General features: G+C 62.5%; 1 protein-coding gene across 16 annotated transcripts in view; it reads right to left on the bottom strand.

Annotated features, from left to right (window-relative positions):
• Positions 1-3,032: 3,032 nt before the first annotated feature.
• The window catches only part of FBRSL1 (fibrosin like 1), a 98,504-nt gene continuing 77,257 nt past the window's right edge, over positions 3,033-24,279 (bottom strand). For 3 of the 16 annotated variants that reach the window (XM_055357685.2, XM_055357695.2, XM_055357699.2), the window contains 15 exons: positions 20,210-20,255; positions 17,502-17,817; positions 17,203-17,408; positions 16,608-16,676; positions 16,220-16,437; positions 15,399-15,455; positions 15,121-15,216; positions 13,586-13,654; positions 13,396-13,425; positions 13,180-13,251; positions 10,830-10,962; positions 5,829-6,032; positions 5,521-5,604; positions 5,079-5,283; positions 3,033-4,369 (listed from right to left, as the gene is read on the bottom strand). In XM_055357685.2, the coding sequence (XP_055213660.1) occupies positions 3,556-4,369; positions 5,079-5,283; positions 5,521-5,604; positions 5,829-6,032; positions 10,830-10,962; positions 13,180-13,251; positions 13,396-13,425; positions 13,586-13,654; positions 15,121-15,216; positions 15,399-15,455; positions 16,220-16,437; positions 16,608-16,676; positions 17,203-17,408; positions 17,502-17,817; positions 20,210-20,255 (2,619 nt within the window). In that variant the 3' untranslated portion in view covers positions 3,033-3,555. Of the gene's footprint in view, positions 4,370-4,531; positions 4,563-5,078; positions 5,284-5,520; positions 5,605-5,828; positions 6,033-10,829; positions 10,963-13,179; positions 13,252-13,395; positions 13,426-13,585; positions 13,655-15,120; positions 15,217-15,398; positions 15,456-16,219; positions 16,438-16,512; positions 16,677-17,202; positions 17,409-17,501; positions 17,818-20,209; positions 20,256-24,279 lie in introns of all 16 variants that reach the window. The other 13 variants (XM_055357706.2, XM_055357693.2, XM_055357687.2 and 10 more) reach the window with 13 other exon arrangements.

Here is a 24,279-nt window from a genome sequence, read left to right as displayed (position 1 = left end):
CCGTCCTCCCTTCAGCCACACTGCTGCCCTCCCTTCAGCCGCACTGCCGTCCTCCCTCCAGCCGCACTGCTGACCACCCTCCAGCTGCGCTTTACAGGTATGTTCCCAGATCTCTGGGGCCACAGGGCTGGGCCCTGGCCTTGCCTCCTCCTCGCCGCTGGGCCCTGGCCCTGCCTCCTCCTCGCCGCTGGGCCCTGGCCTTGCCTCCTCCTCGCTGCTGGGCTGCCCTGCAGGGGCTTTGGGGCTTTGGGTCAGACCAGCCCCAGGGCAGAGCAGGCCCGTGTGGGTGACTAACACAATCAGCTCACTCAGGGCAGAATATGCGTTCCTGGGGTCTTCCTGAAGATTAGATGCGTAGGTTGAAATAACCAAGACAAGGGGACGTGAAGCATAGCCATGTGCCGTCCAGCCGCGCTGTGGGAAAGGGCAGGCTGCATAGGCAGGGGCGGCCCTAGAAGATTAGAATGCTGGATTCTTTTCTTTCTTTCTTTTTTTTGAGACGGAGTCTCCCTCTGTCTCCCAGGCTGGAGTACAGTGGTGCAATCTCAGCTCACCGCAACCTCTGCCTCCTGGGTTAAAGCGATTCTCTTGCCTCAGCTGGGATTACAGGCGAGCGCCACCACGCCTGGCTAATTTTTTGTATTTTTAGTAGAGATGGGGTTTCACCATGTTGGTCAGGCTAGTCTGAAACTCCTGATCTCAGGTGATCTGCCCACCTCAGCCTCCCAAAGTGCTGGGATTATAGGCGTGAGCCATCACGTCTGGCCAGAATGCTGCATTCTTACTGTACCTTTTCATGCACCGGGTTACAGCCGCCGATGGGATTCAGGAGTCACATGGGGTGCAGCCCAGGAGCAATAGGCTGCCCCCTCCAGGTGTGTGCCACGCGCTGTGATATTCACACAGTGGCAAAATCGCACGACACATTTCCCAGTGTCTCCCCATCGCTAAGTGGCAGCTCACTGTAAAGGCTGAAGCCCAAGTTGGGGCACAGAGGCCTGCGGGGACACACAGGCCTGCAGGGTGGTGGGGCTGACTCCACAGGAAGCAAACCCTTATATAGAAGCCCCACATGGCAGATGGTCCAGGCCCCAGACAATGACCTGGTGGGGCGTGGAGTGGGACCTGCCCCTCCTGCCAGCCTGGAAGGGGCTTGTGGGACGCAGGGCACCCCCTGCTGGGCGCGCAGTAGGCCCACGACTCGTTGCTGGGCGCGCAGTAGGCCCACGACTCGTTGCTGGGCGCGCGGTAGGCCCACGACTCGTTGCTGGGCGCGCGGTGGGCCCACGACTCGTTGCTGGGCGCGCGGTGGGCCCACGACTCCTTGCTGGGCGCGCGGTGGGCCCACGACTCCTTGCTGGGCGCGCGGTGGGCCCACGACTCCTTGCTGGGCGCGCGGTGGGCCCACGACTCCTTGCTGGGCGCGCGGTGGGCCCATGAGGCCTCCTTCTTAGGTTGCAGCCCTGGGGCCCCTTAGTGAGGAGTGAATTGGCAGGGACAGGGTGGGGGTGATGCTCAGGTCAAGGCCAGGTGTGCACCTGGAGCTTTCCTGACCATCACTCAAGGCAGGTGGGCCTGGCGCTCACTGCACTGGAGGGTGGGGGCTGCCACCTCTGCACCTGGCTCCTGCCCTCTGAGCTCCTGTTCGTTCCGACACAGCCAGGGCAAAGCCAATCCCACAAGTCCCTGCAGGGCCAGAACTCTCTGGCACGAAGGCGGGAACTAAGAGCACCTTCTATGCAGAAAACCCCGTGGATGTGAGGGAAGGCGGCCAGCGGGGTCGCTGGGGGTGGGACGACGGGGGGCTGCGTGACACCCCCAAGAACGAAGGAGCACAATGGGGCATCCGGCAGAGCCAGGAGCTGGGGTTTCCACGGGGAGAGGTGGCACTGGGGGAGGGGGCTGGGCAGAGCCGGGGTGGCAGCAGGGCTGGGAAGCTGGGACCTGCTGTGCTTCACTTCCGGGGCGATGGCACCGGACAGCATGGGGCCGCCGAGGTGCCCAGCATCCCAAGGTGCTGCAGGAGGGACGCACAGCTGTAGGAGTCAGCCTGGGTGAGCCTGGCCCCCCAAGGTGCTGCAGGAGGGACGCACGGCTGCAGGAGTCAGCCTGGGTGAGCTTGGCCCCCCAACACCACAGAACACGCGACCACAGTTTCATCCAAATCAAGGCTGTATTTATCGTCACTGATTGACATGGGAACAGAATATTTAAAACAAACAGGGTCCACCGTGGAAATGTGGCTGAAACACAGAACTGAGCAAAGCAAGTGGCTCGACGACTGACCCCGAAGGCTGGGAAGCCCGGCAGGGACACAGCCCAGACGTCGGGGAACACAAAAGGCCGCAAGGGGGGCAGGGCATGGGAGGGCTCATGTGGGTGAGGGCAAAACCCAAACCGAGAGGAGGCCAGGCCAAGGGCCTGGGAGGCGACGACCACACCGAGGTGACGCTGATGCCTCAGGCAGAGAAAACACACAGCAGTGATTTTGTGTGTGTGTGTGTGTGTGTAATCAGCCTTTAGACTCTTGCACTTCTAAACCTCCACCGATCTGGTCTACAGATTCCGAGAATACTGCACCATCCACACAAACGTCCACAGAATCGCCCTTGCGGCTGGAGCCGGCCAGTCCTGAAGCCCACAGGAGCCGCCCAGGAGTGCTGTTCTGCTGGCCCAGGGGCTCTGCTGGGGGGACCCAACCCCTCCACGGACCCAGGGGCTGGGAGGTCGCTGGCGGAACCTTCCTCCCCCAACCAGCAGAGCCGCCGGGAAGCGCTTGCATAGTTGAAGGAAAGTTGCTGCCATTAAACTTCTGATAATGTTTACAGCCGGCAGCGCCTGGGTTTTTGTGACCATGTTAGACAGACAACCAGAGGGGTTTCTGGAAACCGTTTTTATAAAGTCTATCTAGATTAAGAATTTAGTAACGTCATATATTTATATCAACAGACTATTTACACGTTTCGTTTGCTTTTAAAAAAACAAACTAAAAAAGAAATTACACTTCTGCATAATAAGGCAAAAAAACAAAGTTTTGTACATTATTATTATTTTAATATAGATCTGTAACTTCGGTTCCAAGTACCAAGGGGGGGCCAGGGCTGGCCTGAGTGGGGGCCTCACAGTGCGCTGGACAAAGTGACCGGTTTTTCTCCATAAATAAGACAAAGAAACCCTGGGGATCTGGAGAAGGATCTGAGGCCATTAAACTGCAAATCCCAACCAAAAACGAAGAAGCAAAAGTTTCTTTTTTGGTTCTTTTAAACGTCTAAAGAGCATAAAATTAAGAAAAATACAAATCCATTACAAACACTTCTCATCTGTGGGGGGAAAAGGTACAAACGCGATTTTTTTTTCCCCAACAGCCGAATCCCAAACTCGGAAAACAAAAGATCACCCTCAGAAAAGCCGACACCCAAGTCCCCGCCTCCGCAGGCTGCGGGTGGAGAGGCGGCGCCGCCCCAGGATCGGCGGGAGCTGTGCTTGAGTTCTAGGAACTGATGGAGAAACGGACAGCGGTGCGCTCCGCTCGGAGAGGCGTCTGCGGCCCCGGGGCTACCGCGCCTCCACCTCCGGGGGATTTCGGGACGGGGAGTAGTCGCGCGCCTCGCCCGGCCCGAGGCCCCCCAGCGGAGTAGTCCGGCTCCGCGGCGGCCCGGGGGGCGTGGGGGGCCCGGCCGCGGTCACCAGGGGGGGCGGTGCGCCAAGGGCGGCGGCGGCGGGCGGGGTCCGCGCCAGGAGCCCATTGTGCAGCGCGGCGGGCGCGAGGCGCGGGAAGTGCAGGGCTCCCAGCGAGGGCAGCAGCGCGCCATCCAAGGCGGGGGCGGCGGGCGGCAGGTGTGGGGCCCGCGCGCGCTCCAGCTCCCCCCGCAGGCGCTCGGGGCTGTAGCCGTGGGGCTCGCGGTCGCGGTAGGGGCGCTCCGGGGGCTCCAAGAGGGCGGCGGAGCCCGGGACGGGGGCGGGGGCGGCGGCGGGGAAGGCGCGACGTGGCAGCTCCAGGCCGCGGAAAGGCTCCCACGCGAAGCCCGGCGCGCCCAGGCGCTCGCGGCCCAGGCCGAGCTGCAGGGGCGCGGGGTGCAGGCCGCCCCCCGGGGGCTCGGAGGCCTCGTCCTCCCCGCGCTCCTCCTTGACCTTCACGTCTCCAGGGGCCGCCTTGCTGTGGGGCGGGGATGCGCGCGCGGGCATCTTGGCGGCCTCCTCCTTGGCCGGGGAGCGGCTCTCCTTGACCCGAGGTTCGGCCTCACGCTCCGCGGGGGCCCCGGGCCGGCCCAGCTCGCTCTGGGCCCGGAGCAAGAGGCCGCTGACGGGGTGGCCAGCGGGGGTGGCGGGCGAGGCCCGGCTCAGCAGGCGCGTCTTCTCCAGGAGGTCCCTGGGGGCGGCAGGGCGGACCCGTCACTCCCGAGACCTCCGTCCTGCCGCGCGGCGCGGCCCCGGGATGTTCCCATTGCTTGTCGGGGCCTCCAGTTCCTGGGTGGCCGGTGACCCCTCAGCACCCACAGCTCCCGCACCCCCACAGGCTCCCAAAACCTACGTGTCCTCTCCCCGCTGGGCGGTCTGGAAACCTTGGCCGGGAGACGGAAGCGGGATGAGCCGCCAGCAGCGACTTCAGCTCCCCACGGGCCCCTCCCTGTTAGGACGGGGGGGCCTCCCGGCAGCCGCACCCCCGAACTCCTCCCTCAAACTCCGTGGGTCAGGGCGCGGCCACCTGGAGGTCTCCCAGATGGCAGGTGTGGGTGCCTGTGGTGGGGTCTTCACCCTCCTCATCCTCCCCAGCCCCAGGGCCCAGCCTTCACTCCCCACCGCAGGGAGGAGTCGCCGGGGAGCAGAGCTTTGGCCCCCGTACCCCGGGGCTCAGCACAGAGCTGGACAGAGCGTGAGTGGGCAGCAGTGGGGCGAGGAGGGTGAGAGGGAATGGGGGAGGGGGAACGGGGAAGGGGAACAGGGGGAGGGGAAACGGTGAGGGAGAGGAAACGGGGAGAAGAGGGAATAGGGGGAGGGGGAACCGGGGATGACGGGAGGGGGGAAAGAGAACGGGGTAGGGGTGTGTGGTGGGGATACAGAACAAGAGGGCCACTCACCGTTCCTGCTCCTCCTTGCCATGGTCCGGCTCTCGGTCATGGTTGGTCAGGGCTGACACCCGCTCCGCGTCCACGGACTTGGGCCACGGGGGCGGAGCCGGGAAGGAGGGCGGCGCCCGGTGCAGTCGGTTCCAGGCCTCGTGGGGGCTGGGCAGGCCGTGCACGGAGGAGCCCTCCTTGGGGGCAAAGATGCTGCCACCGGGAGCTGGGGGCAGAGGCCAGGGAGCATGAGGTTGGGTCTGTCCGCTCCCCAGCCACTCCCCAGGAGAACCCGGTAGGGGTTTTAGAAGGGTCCCGGGCTGACACTGAGAAGGGGGTGCCCCAAGGAGGCCCAGCCCAGAGAGGAGGGAGGTCAGCCAGGCATCGGGGTTCCTGCAGAGGACACAGGCATGGGGGAGGGGCGCGGGCATCGGGAGAGGGGGGCACAGGCTGGGTCACTCACCCAGTGCATGGCTGCCCAGGCCCCCAAAGGCGTGGCTGCTCAGGCTGCCCAGGCCCCCAAAGGTGCTCGGTCTGCTGAAAGGGTCTGTGGGGGCAACCGCGGGACCCAGAGGTCTGTGAGGCGTGGGCTGCGGCTCCCACCTGGCCCAGTGGGGGCTGCTGTAGAGGCTTTGGGCCTGGTGGGTACTGCCTGCATGACCCAAGGGGCTCCCTGGGGCTCGGGGCCACCTTCCCGCCCACCTAGTTCCCCCGCCACAAGGCTGCTGAGGAACCAGCCAGGCTGCGTGGGCTGAATTCAGAGACACCCACCTGTCAGGGGGCCAGCGGGCAGGAAGCTGCCAGGATGGGCTGAGGGTCCAAATGGGTTGGAGGCAGGATGGGCGGCACCTGGGGGGGGCAGCCAGGTTTGACAGAAGCCAGGAGAGAGCACCAGGGCCTCCCATCTGCAGCTCTGTTCACAGGGAGCACCCCAATTTCCTCTGTGAACCTTCACCTCCCATTCTCTCGCATGCCCTGAGGGGTGAAGCGTGTCCAGTCAGAGTAAGAGGTGGAATGTACCCCACAATTCGGAGGAGGTTTGACTTGGAGCCGCAGTGGCAGCCATCCTGGGACCCCAAGGGGGGCAGGGAGGGAGGTGCTGAGTGCGATGCAACCCTCGGAGCAAAGGGGCTGCAACTTGGGCAGAGACAAAGTCCAAGTAACATGCACCTTGATCGGACCACTCCTGAAGCCTTTATCTCAGAGCTTTCACCTGGGAGCTGATAGACGGTCCTCACTTCTTAATGTGGTGCTGCGCCTCAGGCCCGGATGGACACAGTTCTGTCTTGGAGGCTGCACATGGCAGCCCCTTGTGGCATTCCTGGGCACAGGCCCAGCCCACAGCACCATGTCAACATCAGCCCTGGCCCCCCAACAACCCTTGGAGAGCAACCGTGTGGGGCCCGGGCCCGGGCCCTGGCCCTGGGAGGGGCTGCTGCAGGGGATTCAGTGCTGTTGGTCAGGGGCCGTCCTGCACATGGGTCCAGAGAGCAGGTTTCTGGTAAAGACCAGCAGGGCGTCATCTTTAGGTTACTCCGACTCCCTCCCAGCCCTAATCTCAGGGACCTCAAAGATGGGGTGCTCGTGCCTCCCATGTAGGACGCGGCAAGTTGTATTCAGAGCTTCTGGTCTCCACTGAGCTCTGGCATGACGGCTGATGCCATTCTTCTAAACTAGAGAGGAAGACAGCCTGCCCCATGCTATGAAAACACAGCTTGTCAAAGCGTGTGCAGGAGGAGATGGAGAGTACACTGCCTCAAATGCCTGCACTGGGAGATGCTGAGGAATTAATATTCTCAACCACCAGATCAAGCTAGACAGGGCCAGAAAAGTGAGCGACACACAGGGAAACACACACAGAGAAGGCAGCGAGGTCAGAGCTGCTCCTTTAAAAATACTGGTGAAATTGGCCAGGCGCAGTGGCTCACGCCTGTAATCCCAGCACTTTGGGAGGCCGAGGCGGGAGGATCATCTGAGGTCAGGAGTTTGAGACCAGCCTGGCCAACACGGTGAAACCATGTCTCTACCAAAAATACAAAAATTAGCCAGGTGTAGTGGCGCCTGCCTGTAATCCCAGCCACTTGGGAGGCTGAGGCAGGAGAATCGCTTGAACCCGGGAGGTGGAGGTTGCAGTGAGCCAAGATAGCACCACTGCACTCCAGCCTGGCGACACAGCAAGACTTCGTCTCAAAATAAATAAATTAAAATAAAATACTGGTGAAACAGACAAACTTCTGGTGAGATTAATGAAGGAAAAAAGACGACACAGCCAAGCAACATTAAGAATTGCCAGGGCCTGCGGAGTTCAGGCGTGACGGATGGACACCGACAGCTACGGAGCCTGCCCCAAATCAACTTACTGGAAACACTCGCGTTACTGAAACCGATGCCAGAAGAAACAGCTTGAGGAATACCACACCCAATGGAGAAAAAAAATCAGTACTTGGAACCTGAACTGTGAGCCTCCAAGCCTTGAAGGCAGTGAGGATCAGACCTCACAAGAGCTCTTCCAGAGAGCAGAAAAAAGGAAAGCGCCTTAACTCACTGAAGACGGCAAAGAGCCCTCATGACAAAACCTGCCAGGTGCAGCACAGGAAACTAAAGGCCAGGCTTACTCGGGAAACTCATCTGGAACAAAGCGCTGGAAAACTGGCTCCAGAAACGTATCGACAGTTTATACAAGGGGGCAAACCATCCACTCCTAGATATGACTTTCTACACAGAAAAGGTAACGGAATTGACAGACAAATGTCTTTGCATTCGTAAGAATTTAGCAGGATTGCTAGTTACAGCATCAAGAGATGGCATACAAATCTTCAAAACAGATACGCACTTCTGTTTTCTAGCAACAGTTTAAGAATGTAACTTACAAATTCCAATCATAATATTAGTAAAATATAAAGCATCTATGAGTAATTCTACTAATACCTAAATAAATGAGATACACCATGATCAGGGATAGGAAAATGATACCGGAGATGACGTACGAATTCCTCTTAGGTCGATGTACCCCTTTAACCCAACTCCAGTGAAAGCTGGAACCTAACAGGCAGATTGAAAGTTGATATGGAAGAGAGAAAAGAGCAACGAGGAATCATCCTGCCCCCTGCCAGCAAGATATCAAGACCTGCCAAGGAGATGGAGAAGGAGGCAGCACTGGCCCTAAGGACTGAGGGGGCCCAGCCTCGCAGGACAAATGGCAGAGCACCGAGGGACAGCCACCAGGTATCCAGAGGAGGGAAGGGGAGGCGGGGGACGAGCAGGGTCGGTGGGGCGGGCAGTGTGGAGGGCCCAGAACTTGGCGCCACACTGAGCAGGTGTCCCGGGGGCTTGAGCCAGGATGCGGACAGCCAGAAACTGCAGCCTGGACTTCTGCTTTCTGAGAAAGCCAGACTACTGGGATGCTCCATGGCCCAGAGGCCACCATGCTTGTGAAGCCAGCCTCATGTGGCTGCTGGGCACGCCCATCACCCTTATGTGGACAGGGCTCTGCCTTCACACGTCCACATGCAACGTGCCATCAAATGCTCATGAACATGGAAGAGACCAAGCACGGTGAGGGGGGAGTGAGGGGGGCTGCAGCGGGGGTTGGGAGCTCTGAGGAAGGGACAGGCCTCAAGGACCTGGTGGCTGGGAAAGGTTCCAGCAGCAGGACAACTGGGCAACGCAGTGCTCATGTGTGTGCCTGTGCGTGTGTACGTGTGCCTGTGCGTGTGTGCGTGTGCCTGTGCGTGTGTGCGTGTGCCTGTGCGTGTGGGTGTGTGCGTGTGCCTGTGGGTGTGTGCGTGTGCGTGTGCCTGTGCGTGTGTGCCTGTGCGTGTGCGCGTGTGCCTGTGTGCGTGTGGGTGTGTGCGTGTGCGCCTGTGCGTGTGGGTGTGTGCGTGTGCCTGTGCGTGTGGGTGTGTGCGTCTGCCTGTGCGTGTGCGTGTGCCTGTGCGTGTGTGTGCGTGTGCATGTGCGTGTGCCTGTGCGTGTGGGTGTGTGCCTGTGCCTGTGCGCGTTTGCCTGTGCCTGTGTGCGTGTGCCTGTGGGTGTGTGCGTGTGCCTGTGTGTGCGTGTGCCTGTGCGTATGGGTGTGTGCGTGTGCCTGTGCGTGTGTGCGTGTGCCTGTGCGTGTGGGTGTGTGCGTGTGCGTGTGGGTGTGTGCGTGTGCAGGCAGCTGACCCGTGAACAACATGGGTTTGAACTGTGTGGGTCGACTTAGACACAGATTTTCTCCCATCCCTGCCACCTGAGACAGCAAGACCGGCCCCTCCTCCTCCTCAGCCCACTCAGTGTGAGGACGAGGATGAAGACCTTTAGGGTGATTCACTTCCACACAGTGAATGGCACATATCTTTTCTCTCTGATTTTGTGTGTGTGTGTGAGAGACAGGGTCTTGCTCTGTTGCCCAGGCGGGAGAGCAGTGGTGCAATCACAGCTCACTGCAACCTTGACCTCCTGGGCTCAAGCGACCCTCCTGCCTCGGCCTCCCGAGGAGCTGGGACCACGGGCGTGCGCCACCACGCCTGCTCATGGTCTGCCTCATAAGGTTTTCTTTTCTCTAGTGGACTTCATTGTAAGAATACAGTCCATCATACATGTAACACACAGAACAGGTGTTCAGCAACTGTTTATGCTATCGTAAGGCTTCCTGTCAACAGTAGGCTAAGTTTCGGGGGAGTCAAAAGTTATACCTGGATTTTCAACTGTGTGGTGGGGAGTGCCCCAGCCTCTGTGTGGTTCAAGGGTCAGCTGTATGTGGATGCTCATGTTTCACGTGTGCGTACACGCGTGGATGTGTATGTGTAACTGTAACTATGTGTAGAAAGGCGTGCACCATGCAGGCTGAGACACCATCTTTGGAAAGGTCTGTGCACACAGCTGGCCCTCAGCCAGCCTCTAGGCACCCAGACTGTGTCCATCCCACACTGTGGGTTGAACTTCGAGCCCACTTTCCTCCTGGGGGCCTGTGCCAGGCAGTGGTGCCCACAGATCAGCACCCCAGAGTCTTTGTGCCTCTGCGTGCCTGGAGGATGACACTCGGGTGTGGTCACGTTGTGTTGCTGGAGGAGGGGTCACCCGGGGGAGGGGGTGACTCGGGGGAGGGGGTGACTCCAAAGGGCAGGGAGGCCTTCGCTGCTCCCGGCAGATCCCACCCTGGGCTGTGCCACTGAGGACAGTACAGGCCAAGTCCTGGAACCCTTCCTAGGAAACCACCGCAGCTGGGCCGGTCCTGGAACCCCGGGAGCAGCCATGCATGTGAGGAAGGGGCACTGGGGTGTGGGCCCAGCCTGGCCTCAGGAGCAGCTTCCTACTGTTCAGCGAGAGGCCAAACTCCTCCTGGGAAAGCGGGGGCTGGGAGACAGAAAGGGGCAGCCTCGCGTGGGCCTGGGTCCTTGCCATTCCTTTGCCTCTGGTGGGGCCAGAACAGGGAGCCCCAGGGAGGAGGGGTGGCCAGGACCAGCAACCTCAGAGCCGTGTGGCGTGGGCTGAAGGCCCCCCAGGACACACTGGGCAGGACTTGGTGGGGAGGAGCAGCAGCCCCAGGCCCAGGTCCACCCTGGGGAGGCTGGTGGGGAGGAGAGGAGAGGAGAGGTGAGGAGAGGTGAGGAGTGGGGTGAGGTAAGGGAGTTGCCAGGCTTTGACCTGAATAAGTGGTGAGCATCAAGAAGCAAAGGCTGGTGCTGTGGTCCAGAGAGCGCTCTCACTCCTGGCACAGGAAGGCAGGCTCAGTCGGGCACGAGTGGGAGGTTTCTGTGCCCCCCACCCGGCCCCTGACTCCAGTCTCACCTGTGCTGGGGAAGAGGGGCCGGGCCAGGTCCTGTGGGTAGTGGAAACCTGCAAACACGCCCGGGGCGGGGGGTCTGCCAAACAGGTCCAGCTTCGCACCCACCTCCAGCTTGTGGGGGTCCAGCTGCATCTCCTGGGAGGATAGAGCAGGTGAGGACCGCCTGCCCGGGGACTGGCCCCGAACACAGAGAGCCCAGGCCTGAGGGGCCACAGGGACTGGGTGTGAGCCAGTCCAGAAAGGGGAGCAGGTGGGATGGATTTCAAGGGTGTATTCTCTACTCAGGATGACGGAAATGTTACACATGATCAGCAAAAAAGCTGAACGGGAGAGCTCACGTCCTCTGAACTGTGGTACGTACTTGGCACATGGCAGCTGGGATGCTACGCTGTCATGGAAAATAACTTACTTTTTCTGTATTTAGATTCTTTTAAAAGTTAAGGCCAGGCACGGTGGCTCACGCCTGTAATCCCAGCACTTTGGGAGGCTGATACGGGCGGATCACCTGAGGTCAGGAGTTCGAGACCAGCCTGGCCAACATGGCGAAACCCCGTCTTTACTAAAAATACAAAAATTAGCTGGGCTCAGTGGCGGGCGCCTGTAATCCCAGCTGCTCAGGAGGCTGAGACAGGAGAATCACTTGAAGCCGGGAGGTGGAGGTTACAGTGAGCCGAGATCACGCCACTGCACTCTAGCCTGGGTGACAGAGCGAGACTCTATCTCAAGGAAAAAAAAAAAAGAAACTGAAAAAGCATGCTCACGTGCCCAAGTTGTTCCAAATATGCTGAAGAGTTTCTCAGTGACTGAATTTGGTATCAGTTTTCAAAGTTAAATGTATTAAAATTATATGAAACTACAACATGTGCCCCTCACTTGCACTGGCCACACTTCAGGTGCCCACGCTGCCAGGCGGCTGTGGGAGGCAGGGCCAGGCTTGGGTGGAGACTGGGGATGCCCATGCCCTCCCATGGGAGCAGAGGGGCCCAGAGCCAGGAGGGGTGTAGCCAAGCAAGACCCCACTGTCCTGCTGACTGCGCTGCCTCCGCCTGTCCTGCCTCTGACCCGCACTCAGGCTGGCCTGGGCCGGCCCCTCCTGGTCCCTGCAGTGTGTGTGCTCTGGCACTGGGGTGGTTTCACTGGCCACGATGATGCTGGGGTACTCCAGCACTACGTGGGGGCAGGCGTGAAGGCTGGGCAGACCCTGTGTGCGCCCTCTCCCTGGACCGCCGGCCTCTTGCAGGATCTGCCCTCCTCTGAGGAGCAACCACGCCCTGAGTTCCAAGGACAAAACCAGGAGTGATGAGGTCTCCCGACTCTGCCGTGGACAGCCCCCCACCGGGAGCACCTGATTCCTCTGCTGTGTGTCCAGAAGTTCCACCCAGACATGCAAGTATAAAGACATACAGCATTCTGGCCAGGCACAGTGGCTCACGCCTGTAATCCCAGCACTTTGGGAGGCCGAGGTGGGTGGATCATGAGGCCAAGAGATTGAGACCATCCTGGCCAACATGGTGAAACCCCGTCTCTACAAAAAACACAAAAAATTAGCCGGGTGTGGTGACGGGCGCCTGTAGTCCTAGCTACTCAGGAGGCTGAGGCAGGAGAATGGTGTGAACCCGGGAGGCAGAGCTTGCAGTGAGCCGAGATCGCGCCACTGCACTCCAGCCTGGGCGACACAGCAAGACTCTGTCTCAAAAAAAAAGAAAGACATACAGCATTCTGCTCTGAGTCCCGTCCCAAAGGGCATTTAGGACAATGATTTTTCAGAGTTGTGTGCGCGGAGGTGACGTGCGTCATCAGGACAGCGCAGGGACAGCAGAGGTGCAGGGTCCCACGGGGCTGAGGCCACAGTCCCCCTGTCCTGGCCTCCCAGGACCCTCTCCCGCTCCCTCGGCTCCTAGCCTGGTGGGACCTGCACCGAGCTGCCCGCCGGGCTCCCGCCTTCCTCAGCCTTCCCAGGTGCACATCAGTTGTGAGCGCTCAGGGTCCACCTGGGTCACTGCTGAAGACCGAAGAACACAGCAGACACTCCATCACTGTGGGGAGTGGGGGCGGCAGAGGACCCCAGAGGCACCCCAGTGACGTGGGGAGCTGGCGCGGCACCCCGTGCCCCTGCTCTGCTCCCCATGGCCCAGCCGGCACACCTTGCTGAGGAGAGGGCCTTGCGGCACCCGGGCACCGAGCACTGCCCTGTGGCCTCGCTGACCTGCTTACAGTAAGAGCCCAGTACCCAGAGGAAGGGGCAGGCGGCTCACGCGTGTGAACACACACAGCCTCATGCCTGGCCTTCCAGGGCCCAACCAGGCTGGAGTCGGGTTCACAAGCGCCCTGCCCCAGCCCAGGTGGTCTCACCTTTATCTTCTGCTGGTGGCGGTAGATCTGCCAGGCGATCTGCACGTGCACGGCACACCACCTCCCCGGCTTCTGCGACAGGATGGAAGCGCTCAGTGGGGCCGGTGCCACCCCCACCCCTGTTTTCTGCAGAATCCTGCTGTCACGGGCCCCCCGAGGCCACCCCGGGGGCACCAGAGTCCTCCCCTGCCACGGGCCTTCCCAACACGCGCTCACCTTGACCACCGCCCGGTACGGGTCAGACACCTGTGGAGACAGGAAAGGAGTGTTAGGTCCGGGCCCCTCAGGAGGCTGAGTCCTGGGGGTGCAGGGGACACAGCCCGTCTGCTGTGGCCACCAGCCCACACAGGGCCCGGCCGGGGCAGGCCATCCCCCGGGGTGGGGACGGGCGCCCACTAACACCTACCCCAGGCGCTTTCTGCAGGAGTGTGTGAACCGCACCAGCCCGGCGGGCCACCTCAATGGGGCTTGAAGTCTGAGGGGAGAAAGAGACAGCTTGTGTGCACCTGGGGCCGCCCAGGCAGGAGGACGCCTCGGGCTTCCTGGTTCTGGCGTGGGCCTGTGCCCTGCTTTGCCTTGCCGTGGGGCCCCGCACGCTGTCTCCCAGGGGCAGCCTGCCCTCCCTCGCAGTACCACCACACCTTCGGCCCGCCAGTTTCTGCAAAGGTGGGAAGCAGGTGCTCTTGCCAGGGAAGGTGGGCGACCCTCCCCAGGGAGCCACTTGCCACCAGGGCCAAGACAGCCCCACCCAGAGGGGGAGTGGTGCAAATCTAGTCTCCAGCCCAGGAGGAGCTGCTGTGAGCCTGGATGGGCCAACGGGAGATGGTCATTTCCCACCAGGGGCGCCAGGGAAAGGGGGGTCCCACAGCAAAGACTGGCCATCACACCACAGCCCCCTCCTGCCCGGACTGGCTCAACCGCCCCTTCCCTCTGGGCTACCGCCCTGCCCAGAAGCAGCTGTGCTCGGGGTGCGGCGGGGACAGATTCCTTCCCTCCCAGACTCAGGGCCTCAGCGTCCTGGCTGTCTGGGCTCAGGGCAGTACCCCCGAGTCCCAGTCTGGGGGTCCCTGCTCGACACCTGCAGGTGGGCCACATGCATCCCTTCTCCATTCCTCTGAATTCCTCAACCACGGGGTCTGGGGGTCCAAGACCCTCTAGTGCCCAGGGGTGCCTGGTCCTCGGAAGCGCTATCTGCCCGTCCACGATGTGGGCGGTGCCCCAGGGGAGCCCAGGGGTGCGTGCTGGGCCCTTCAGGGCAGCTGTGGGCAATGGGTGGGCGCTGCAGGATCCTGGGAGGTCAAGGGCTTGGCAGCTACCGGGGGTGGTCCAGACCCCGTCTTCAGAACCTGAGGCCCACAGGTGAGGAGGCTTCAGGACTGAGAGCTGTGTGCCCCTCCGCGGAGGATGGGGTTACAAGGCCAGGAACAGTGAGGAGGGTCACGGGGTTCCCTCTCCCCTGGCTGAGATGGCACACAACCTCCTGCTGCCCAGGTCCCCTGCGGTGTAGACGGCCCCGTAAGGCCCGGGTCCCCTGCGGGTGTGGACGGCCCCATAAGGCCCGGGTCCCCCACGGTGTGGATGGCCCCGTAAGAACCTCCTTGCGGTAAGGACGGCCTGTGAGGCTGCTGTCCACACCAGGGCCTCCTGCCAAGGACTGGAATGTTCTCCTTCGAGGCTTCCACAGTGTGCTCTCCACACAGTCCCACCACCTCCCAGGGCTGCTCCCAGGCCGGACCCCCTGTCCCTCCCATGGTGGCCACACACAGACCGCAGGGCTCCCCATCCTGGCAGGAGCTGCTCACGCCAGCGCCCAGATGACGACAGGTACAAGGGAGGGAAAGGGGGGTGGTTGTGGGCAGAGAGTTTGGCGAGGTTGTCATGCACTCCCCCCAAAATCCACCCACCCGCTGTGCCTGCCCCACCTGCCAGGGGCAGCGGTACCTTAGGCTGAAAAGCGCCCTGCAGGGACCCGAAGGGGCCGGGGTGTGGGAGCAGGGTGGGCAGTCCCGGGATGGCAGGAGGGAAGGACGGGAAGAACTGTAAGAGAAGGAGAGGGGATGGAGGGGGGGTCCAAGTCCTCACCCCACCCTCTGCCTGTAACCAGAAGGTGGCACCAATGCAGCAGGGGCGAGGCCAGGCGAGGGGCAGCCCCACCCACCGCCCCGTGGCCAGGGCCTGCGTGCACAGCGACACGCGCCGGGCCTCTCGGGGACACTCACACTCACGCTGGAATGTCGGAAGTAGGGGCTGTCCAGCTTGGGCGCATACTTGTCAAACTGGAAGGGAAGGAGAGGAGGGTGAGTGCCCGCACACACGACACCGTTGCTGGGCCCCGGCCCCCGCCCACCTGGCCGGGCTGGGCAGTGACAGGACGGCGTTGTGCTTCCTGAGGCTGGTGGCTTCGGCCAGCCGTCCCAGGCTCCTCTAGAGCGCCAGCCCCATGGCTCTGAACTCAGTCTCAGACCAGGGCGGCCCTGCCATTCTAAGGGTCCCCTTGTGTGGGGTGGGAACTCGGCCCCCCCAGGCAGTCTGTGTGCCCGGCTGAGGCCTGAGGCATGAAGCCCTGGCTGCTGGGTCGCGCTGGGGACACACCGGGTTACTGACAAACTGGCCAGTTTCCGAATAAAACTCGAGAGTGGAGGGGACTCCAGCCCCCAGCAACTCCCTCCTCAGACCGGACCTCCGGGGCGGGGAACACGGGAGGCACCCTGAGTCATGGTCCCTGTGCCCCTCAGGCCTGTCTGGGCCTCGAGCCCTGGCACTGGGGATCTAGTGCAGGTGCGAGGGTGTCCCACAGACGTGGGCACGGGGTGCCTGCCTAAGTCCAGGACCACTGCCGAGGGTGGGGGGCCTCATGGCACAGCTTGGGGTGGGAACACCAGAGGGCACGCTGGGGACCGGACAGACGACAGAGAAGTGCCGCCGGCCCCCCCACCTCCTCCTGGGCTGGTGTGTGTGCGAGCGTGTGTCTGTGTGTGCCTGCTGCGTGTCCCCGCCCCACGCCCGCCCCCGCCCCCTGCCAGCACGCGGGCCTACGCACCGGCGGGGGTGCGGCGGGCGGCGTCGGGGGCAGCCCTGCGGGGAAGGGGGCGAATGTGTGTTGGTGCTGGTGTGTGTGTTGGTGCGTGTGCTGGTGTGTGTGCTGGTGCTGATGGAACTCCGCCCGCAGCAGAGCCCCCGGGCCCAGGGAGGCGCCAGGCCGCTCGGCGCTCTGCACCAGAAACCGCGTGTTCAGCTCTTGCCTGAGCAGCTCGTGATCTACAAGAGAAAAAGAGAGAGAGACAGAGAGGCACGTTGGCCGCGGGCTCCCGGCGGGGCGAGGCGGATAGTCACCTGGCACTCCCGGGGTCGGCAGGCCAAGCCGGGGTGGCCGCTCGCCACGTGCGGGCCCAGGGGTGCAGGTAAGAGAGGAGCCTGTGACCAAGTACCAATCAGAATTCCCGAATGAGGCTGGCAATACATGATTGGCTGGCTGAATGAGACCGCCAGGCTGGCATCTAGAGGCAAGAGAGAACACGGTGAGCCCCTCCCCGGGAGCCAGGGTCCAGCCACCCCCAGGCCAGCGTCCTGGTCCCATCCCGGGACACGGGGCCGTCCCCAGCCTGGGCCGGGCTGACTCGGAGCCTCAGGAAGCGCCTGGGGGCCGAGGGAGGAAGCCTTCGCGGTCGGGGTTCCACTGGGATGGCGCCTGCTTGATGTGCGGCCCCCTCCTCCCAGGGCTCAGGACCCAGCAGGCTGCGGGGGAGGCCTGGCCCCAGGAGGGGAGGCCCGTGCGCCCGTCTCAATGTGAACACGTGTCTGTACGTGCATGGGCACGTGTCCTGCCTGTCCCCGCACACAGATGGCCCGTGGCCTAGCAGGGACTCCTGGGGAAAGGCACACCTGGGGGAACCGCTCAGTGAGGCGCGCAGGGTCCGCAGAGACCACAGCAGGTGGAGGGCCAGGCTGTGCGCCCCTCCCCGGTGGCCGTGTCCCCGCACCCCCCACCCCTGCCCTGGGCGAGATTGCGGCCGAGACACCTACCAGCCGGGTGTCCTGGGAGGACCAGGCTGCTGGCCGGCAGCGCCGGGGGCGGGGGCAGTGTCGGGGGTGCGGCAAACATGGCCGCGTGGAGCTGGTGCTGCGCCTGGGACCGGAGCGCCAGGTGTGAGGTAGACAGGTGGGGGCCCGGCCCGTGTGGCGACAGTGACACGTGCTTCCCCAGGCCCAGCGGGGCGCTGCTGCTCCTGCTGCGGGACACGGGGCTCAGTGCCTGCCAGCCCGAACCCTGCAGAGCCCCCAGCCTGAGACCACACAGGCCCTGTCCCCCGCGGGGACCCCACCTGAGGCCGTGCAGGCCGTTGGCTGCCACCTGGCTGTGGCCCGCGAAGGCGCCCAGGGATGCAGGCACGTGTGTCGGGAGCAGGCCGCGGGGCTGCGGGGGTGGCGGCTGCGGGGTGTGGCGGTGCGGGGCGGGGGGCTCCTTCTTCACCAAGGGATTGGCGCGGGAGCCGGGCGGGGGCCCCGGGCAGGGCGCGGCATGGGGCGCGGGGCTGGCAGTGGGCAGGAAGCTCTCGGCGCTGAGCTCGCGGCTGCGCTCCAGGCCTGACACCTTGGGCACCGGCCCGGCCTTGGCCTCCGACTTCTCAAGCGCTGGGCCTGCAGAGAGAGGGTGGCTGCGTTCAGACCAGCAGGGCCTCGTCCCTGCCCCTCCTGTGGCCCAGGGAGCCCTGGTAGGTGCCCGGTGCCCAGGCTATGTCTGGGCTCCGGCTATGCCCCCATTTCAGATGAGGAGGCAGGCACGGAGGCCACACAGCCAGCTGGATCTCACCCGAGGCTCCAGGCCCCGCCCGGCGGAGGGAGCTGGCTTGGGAGCCTGGGCCGTGGCCAGGGGTGGGGGTGGGTAGCCCACCTGCCCAAAGACGCATCACTGGCAGGGACAGGACAGGCCCTGCAGGAGTCAGTCCCTGGACAGGGGCTGCTATGACCTCATTTAACAGACAAAACCAAGATACATCAAGGACTTGGCCCAAGAGGGGAGCCGGATTTGAACACGGGAGCTAGGGCCTGTGTACCTAGGCCTCATGTTCACAGCCCCTGGATGTGCCCTCAGCCCAGGGCATGGGTCCGCCCCACCCCAGCAGCAGCGCCCACAGCTGTGCCCACCTTTTCTTTCTGGAACCCCCTGGTGAAAGGCTTGACCACTTCCTGGAAACTTGGGCAGGGACTGGGTGGGAGGCTGCCCCCCACTGTGACTGCCCGTCACCCGCCACCCTCAGCCCTGCTCCCTGGCCACCCTTCTGCCCACCTAGGCACGTCCCCCGCAGGTCCTGTGGGCCCCTCTGAGCCCCTGGGGCCTGCCCCCCCGACCCCCGCACACCCCAAACCCTCCTTTTCAGGCCCCTTCAGGCAGGTCTCAGATCAAGTCCCCGGGAGTCAGGAGAGGGCAGTGTCCATGTGGCGGAGCTCCTGTTGCCTGGGGTCAGGAGCTGCCACGGTCAGGGGGCCAGTTTCGCAGGAGAAACAAAACCACGTTCCACGTGCCTCCTGTTCACGTCCCCAGCAGACCCTGCTTCCTTCCTGAGGCCTTGGGACGGTGAGCCATGGCCCACGGGGACAGCTGCGGCCGTCCCTGCCCCATGTGACCATGGGGCCTGGTCTGCTGGGGCCTCAAGGAGCTCCTCCCAGGTGAAAACAGGCAGCAGGAAGCAGCCCCATCTTCACTCTTCACCTGGGGCCAGGCCTCCCACAGCAGCCACCACCCAGCGACCGCAGAGAGGCTGCGCGGAGGACACAGGAGAAAGGGAGCCCACGGGCACTATCTCCACCGGCTTTCCCAGCTCCCCGGGTCAGCCCCACGGGACCTCTCCTCCTCTCTCCCACATCTCCAAGCCAGCCTTGCATATAGTAAGAGCCGTGATCAGGATGGAAAGAGGCTTGGGCCGCACAGACCTGGACTAGACCCCATGTGTGGGGCCTCCCGTGCCCTTCTAGCACCTCCAGCCCTCACTGGCACATTGTCCGTCCAGATGCGGCAGCAGCCGCAGCAGTGAGCTAAGTATTCAGCAGCCCCGCGTGACACTGTCTGCGAAGCCAGCTGCCTCTCCTACTGGGGCCCGTCCCATGCACGCCCCTTCCGACACCACCCCATCTGCGCCTGCTTTGCTGTGATGCTCTGATGTGAACGGGCTTCCAACTTGAAGGCAGGTGAAGGCCATGCCTGCTAAAGGGCAGTAGGGCCCATCCTTGCCGGCGTTGGCAGGGCCTGTCCTGTCCAATCACATCCGGATGAAGCCATCCCAGCAAAAGGGTGGTTCCAGCTGGAAATCCAGGGAGGCAGGAGCCAAGACCCTGTGGCCCTGCCGGAGATGCTGCCCGCCTAGGCCCTGGTGTGGGAATCCCAGGATCCCAGCGCCAGGGAGGCCCTAAGACGACGCTGGGGCTATCCCCTCCGGAGAGGGTTGCTGGCCCGTGGACACCCCGCCCCACAGCTCACAGCCACAGGTTACGAAGGCCCCTAAGACGCCAGGGCTACCCCCTCTGGAGAGGGTTGCTGGCCTGTAGACACCCTGTCCCATAGCTCACAGCCACAGGTTTCGAAGGCCTGGCCTGGAACGGCAATCCAGGCCCCTCTACCGCACCACAGAGGCGCGCAGGCAGCAGAGCCAGGGAAGTGAGTCTGAGTCCCGTTTCTCTTTAACTCAGCAGCCACAGGTGATTGTGGTGCTCGTGGCAGGTGGCCCTTCAGTCCCGAGCGTCTGACCCCATGAGCCCGGGGAGGGCCTGAGAGCACGCATTCCTAACAGTTCCACTCTGGGAGCCGCTGCTACGAGCGGAGCCCAGGCCCTGCCTAGGGCTCAGTGGCTTCGTCTACTCTCCCCTGCTCCTGGGGGCTTCCCAGCAATCCCAGCACCCTGGTCCCACCCAGCTCTGCACCCCAGGTGCCAAGACCATCTCTCCCCTGACTTCAGGGGGATGTCCTGCCGCCAAGACGCAGGGCGCATCGTGTCTCTTCAGAGGCCCAGGAGCTGGGCCGAGGGGACCCACTTACCTTTATCGGTTCCCGGCGCAAAGAGCTTCTCAGAGCCCACGGATGCCTGGAGAGAGAGAAGGGGGGTCAGGGGCAGTCAGGGTGGTCCTCATCCTCGTGGACCCTGCGCCCAATGCCCACACACAAGTCTGGGTGGTTTTCCAGCAGGGCCAGGCGGGATGTGCCCTTGTGGATGCCCCCGTGTACGAGGCGAACACGCTTAGTCCTGAGCTCCGCGCATGTGTATACATCTGCTCACGCTGGGGGCACACAGGCCCCTCTGCTCAGAGCAGCAGGCTTCCTAGAGGGGGTCTGAGTGAAGACGGGGTTTCTGGGGGGATCGGGAACCAAGGCTGCTGCTGGTGTGGACTGGGGGAGCGCTGGCATCTGGCAAATCTGCACCCCTCCCAGGAGAACCAGCACCAGTAGCTGTGGGCCCTGCTGGGCCCCCACCCATCAGGCCAGAGGCGGATGATGGAGAGCCCCGGGACACACCTCCTGCTCCCAACCACTGCCCAGCACAGACGCCCTGGCGAAAGTGAGAGAACCAGGATACCGACCAGGCTGGACATGTGGGTCTGCAAGGCTGCAGGACACCTTGCTATGCTCCCGGGCCGGCCGAGCTCCAGGCCTGGTGCCCAGCGCCCACAGGACACCGCGCTATGCTCCCGGGCCGGCCGAGCTCCAGGCCTGGTGCCCAGCGCCCACAGGACACCGCGCTATGCTCCCGGGCCGGCCGAGCTCCAGGCCTGGTGCCCAGCGCCCACAGGACACCGCGCTATGCTCCCGGGCCGGCCGAGCTCCAGGCCTGGTGCCCAGCGCCCACAGGACACCGCGCTATGCTCCCGGGCCGGCCGAGCTCCAGGCCTGGTGCCCAGCGCCCACAGGACACCGCGCTATGCTCCCGGGCCGGCCGAGCTCCAGGCCTGGTGCCCAGCGCCCACAGGACACCGCGCTATGCTCCCGGGCCGGCCGAGCTCCAGGCCTGGTGCCCAGCGCCCACAGGACACCGCGCTATGCTCCCGGGCCGGCCGAGCTCCAGGCCTGGTGCCCAGCGCCCACAGGACACCGCGCTATGCTCCCGGGCCGGCCGAGCTCCAGGCCTGGTGCCCAGCGCCCACAGGACACCGCGCTATGCTCCCGGGCCGGCCGAGCTCCAGGCCTGGTGCCCAGTGTTGCTGAGAGGCAGCTGAGTGTCCCAGGTCATGTGGGGGAGCTCTCAGAGGGTCAATCGCAGAAACTGCGCAGCCCCACTCCTCCATCTCTTCCAGAGAAACTCGCTCAACCACCCGCCACAAGCAGGTGGCGAGAATGTGGGCCTGTCAGGGCGAGAGCGTCGGCCTGTGGCCACCGACGGGGAGGGGTGGACTGAGGGCCCCATGCTCTGGGGGACTTCACGGCAGTTTCCAGGAATGAGCTTCATAAGAATGACCTTAAATAGATATTTCCCTCCTAGTTTCTTCTTCTTTGTTTTGATTAAACAGCTTCATTGAGTTGTGGATTGAACGTTTCTGTCTACCTAGAATTCACACGTTTAAATCCTCACCCCCAGATGATGGGATCAGGAGGTGGAAGGTGATGAGGTCATGAGGTCTTGAGTGTGGAGCCTCACGAGCGGCATCAGTGCCTTATAAAGGGCCCCAGAGCCACCTAGCCCCTTCCACCATGTGAGGACACAGCGGAGAGGCACCCTCTATGGACCAGGAAGCCCTCACAGGGACTCTGCCATGCCTTGACCTGCTTGTGGCCTCCAGCACTGTGAGCTGTGAATGTCTGCTGCGGACAAGGCACCCGCGGGGGTACTGGGCCAGAGCAGCCCGCACGGACTAAGACTTGAGATGTAATTCACTTACGATCCAACTCACCGTCTAACGCTTACAATTCACTGGCGTTTAGTATGTTCACAGTGATGCACCTGTCACCACGATCCATTACAGAACACTGTCATCACCCCAAAAAGAAACCCTGACTCCTAACCGTCACCCCCAACCCTGGGAAACCACAAATCTGTCTGTCTCTACAGAGCTGTCCTTTCCGAACTTCCATGTGAACACTGTCAGGCGGCACGGACCTGCTGTGATTGGCTTCTCTCACTGCACGGCTTTTGACGTTCACCCACTCTGCAGTGTGTACCTGGGAGAGATCGGGGACACTGTGTGTGTGGAGGAAGCAACTGCAAAGGAGTGTTATGTGGATCTGGACAATGTGCCTGTGCTTGGGCACGTACACACACTCGGGCACGTACACACACTCGGGTACATGTACATGGGCACAAACTCAAGTACGTACACACACAGGCACATACACACACTCGGGTACGTGTACGTGGGCACACTCGGGTTCGTGTACAGGGGCACACACATTCTCGGGTGTGTGTACCTGGGTGGCAGTGGCAGTGTGTGCATGGATGATTGTTTACATGAGCATCACGTGTGTGTTTACGTAGGTGCCCGCGTGTCGGCGTCTATGTTGGTGAAATTGTAGAATGGGTCTGGAGCTCATGTGTCCACCAGGAGAGAGCAGTCCCCTCTGGGAATGGCGGGGGTGGGGGGCACAAGAGACTCCGCTTAAACTCATACTTTCAAGTTTTTACAAAGGAGACTGCATTCTGGTAATACTTGTGTAACTGAAATGTAACAATGACAAACATAATAAACAGCTTCACTGCTACCAGGGAGGGGCCGGCCAGCCTTGCCTAGTGAGCACAGCTGTGAGAGACCAGGGCGTGGGGAGCATCTGACTCGGAGGCTGGGTGCTGGGAGATGGGGGTTCTGTGCTTGTCTGTCCCCCTGATCTGTAACATGATCTGTGACTCTTAGGGTTAAAACCATAAAAAGGGATTTAGGAAGTTGGCTGGTGAGAAGTGCACAAGACCCACAGCTCTGTAACCTGCTAAAACCTGGGAGGGCAGCCGGGCGCGGTGTCTCACGCCTGTAATCCCACCACTTTGGGAGGCTGAGGCAGGCGGATCACGAGGTCAGGAGATCGAGACCATCCTGGCTAACACGGTGAAACCCCGTCTCTACTAAAAATACAAAAAATTAGCTGGGCGTGGTGGTGGGCGCCTGTAGTCCCAGCTACTCAGGAGGCCGAGGCAGGAGAATGGCGTGAACCCGGGAGGTAGAGGTTGCAGTGAGCCGAGATTGCGCCACTGCACTCCAGCCTGGGTGACAGAGAGAGACTCCGTCTCAAATAAAAAAAAACCTTGGAGGGCGAGGGCAGGGGCCCTCCCAGAGCCAGGAGGCTCACCAGGGAGTAAGGCAGGGGCCCTCCCCCAGCCAGGAGGCTCACCAGGGAGTAAGGCAGGGGCTCTCCCAGAGCCAGGAGGCTCACCAGGGAGTAAGGCAGGGGCCCTCCCCCAGCCAGGAGGCTCACCAGGGAGTAAGGCAGGGGCCCTCCCCCAGCCAGGAGGCTCACCAGGGAGTAAGGCAGGGGCTCTCCCAGAGCCAGGAGGCTCACCAGGTGTAGCCAGCCCAGAGGGGCACTGGCGCTGGGAAGAGACCTGCTGTCCCCATGCCACAGCACACGTTTCCTATCACCCCAATCAAAATCCCAAGCAGGGATCTGGAACACATGCATTACTAGGTCCTTACTATGGGAGCTGCTTCCCCTGAATCCCACATGGCCCAGCCAAGGGAGCTGGGCTGCTGTTCAGGGCAGAGGGGAGGCGGCTCAGGGTCCACCGGGGCCTGGTGTGGGGCTGGGGTGAAGCCAGGCCCAGCTGCCCAGAGGGACACCCGTGTCCAGCAACTGGCAGATGGATCAACGGTGAGCATGTCTGCCTCAGCCACATATGGAATTGCTGTCGGCACGCGCTCCGTGAGCCTCAGAAACATCACAGGAGCCAAAGCCAGACCACAAAGAGCATGCAGCCGTGTGACCATGAGCGTGGCCCCAGCCACAGCAGCCGAGGGGTGCAGGGGGTGCACAGGAGCTCGGGGGTTCAGGGGCGACGGGGGTGAGTGTACAGTCGTAGGTATGTGTCAGCTGGAGGGGTGCAGGGGGTGGACAGGAGCTCGGGGGTTCAGGGGCGATGGGGGTGGGTGTACAGTCGTAGGTATGTGTCAAAAAGCAAACCGCACACTTAAAAT

This window comes from Gorilla gorilla, chromosome 10 (assembly GCF_029281585.2).
Source record: "Gorilla gorilla gorilla isolate KB3781 chromosome 10, NHGRI_mGorGor1-v2.1_pri, whole genome shotgun sequence".
Classification (NCBI taxonomy): Eukaryota; Metazoa; Chordata; class Mammalia; order Primates; family Hominidae; genus Gorilla; species Gorilla gorilla.
This window is presented reverse-complemented; position numbering and strand designations above follow the sequence as displayed.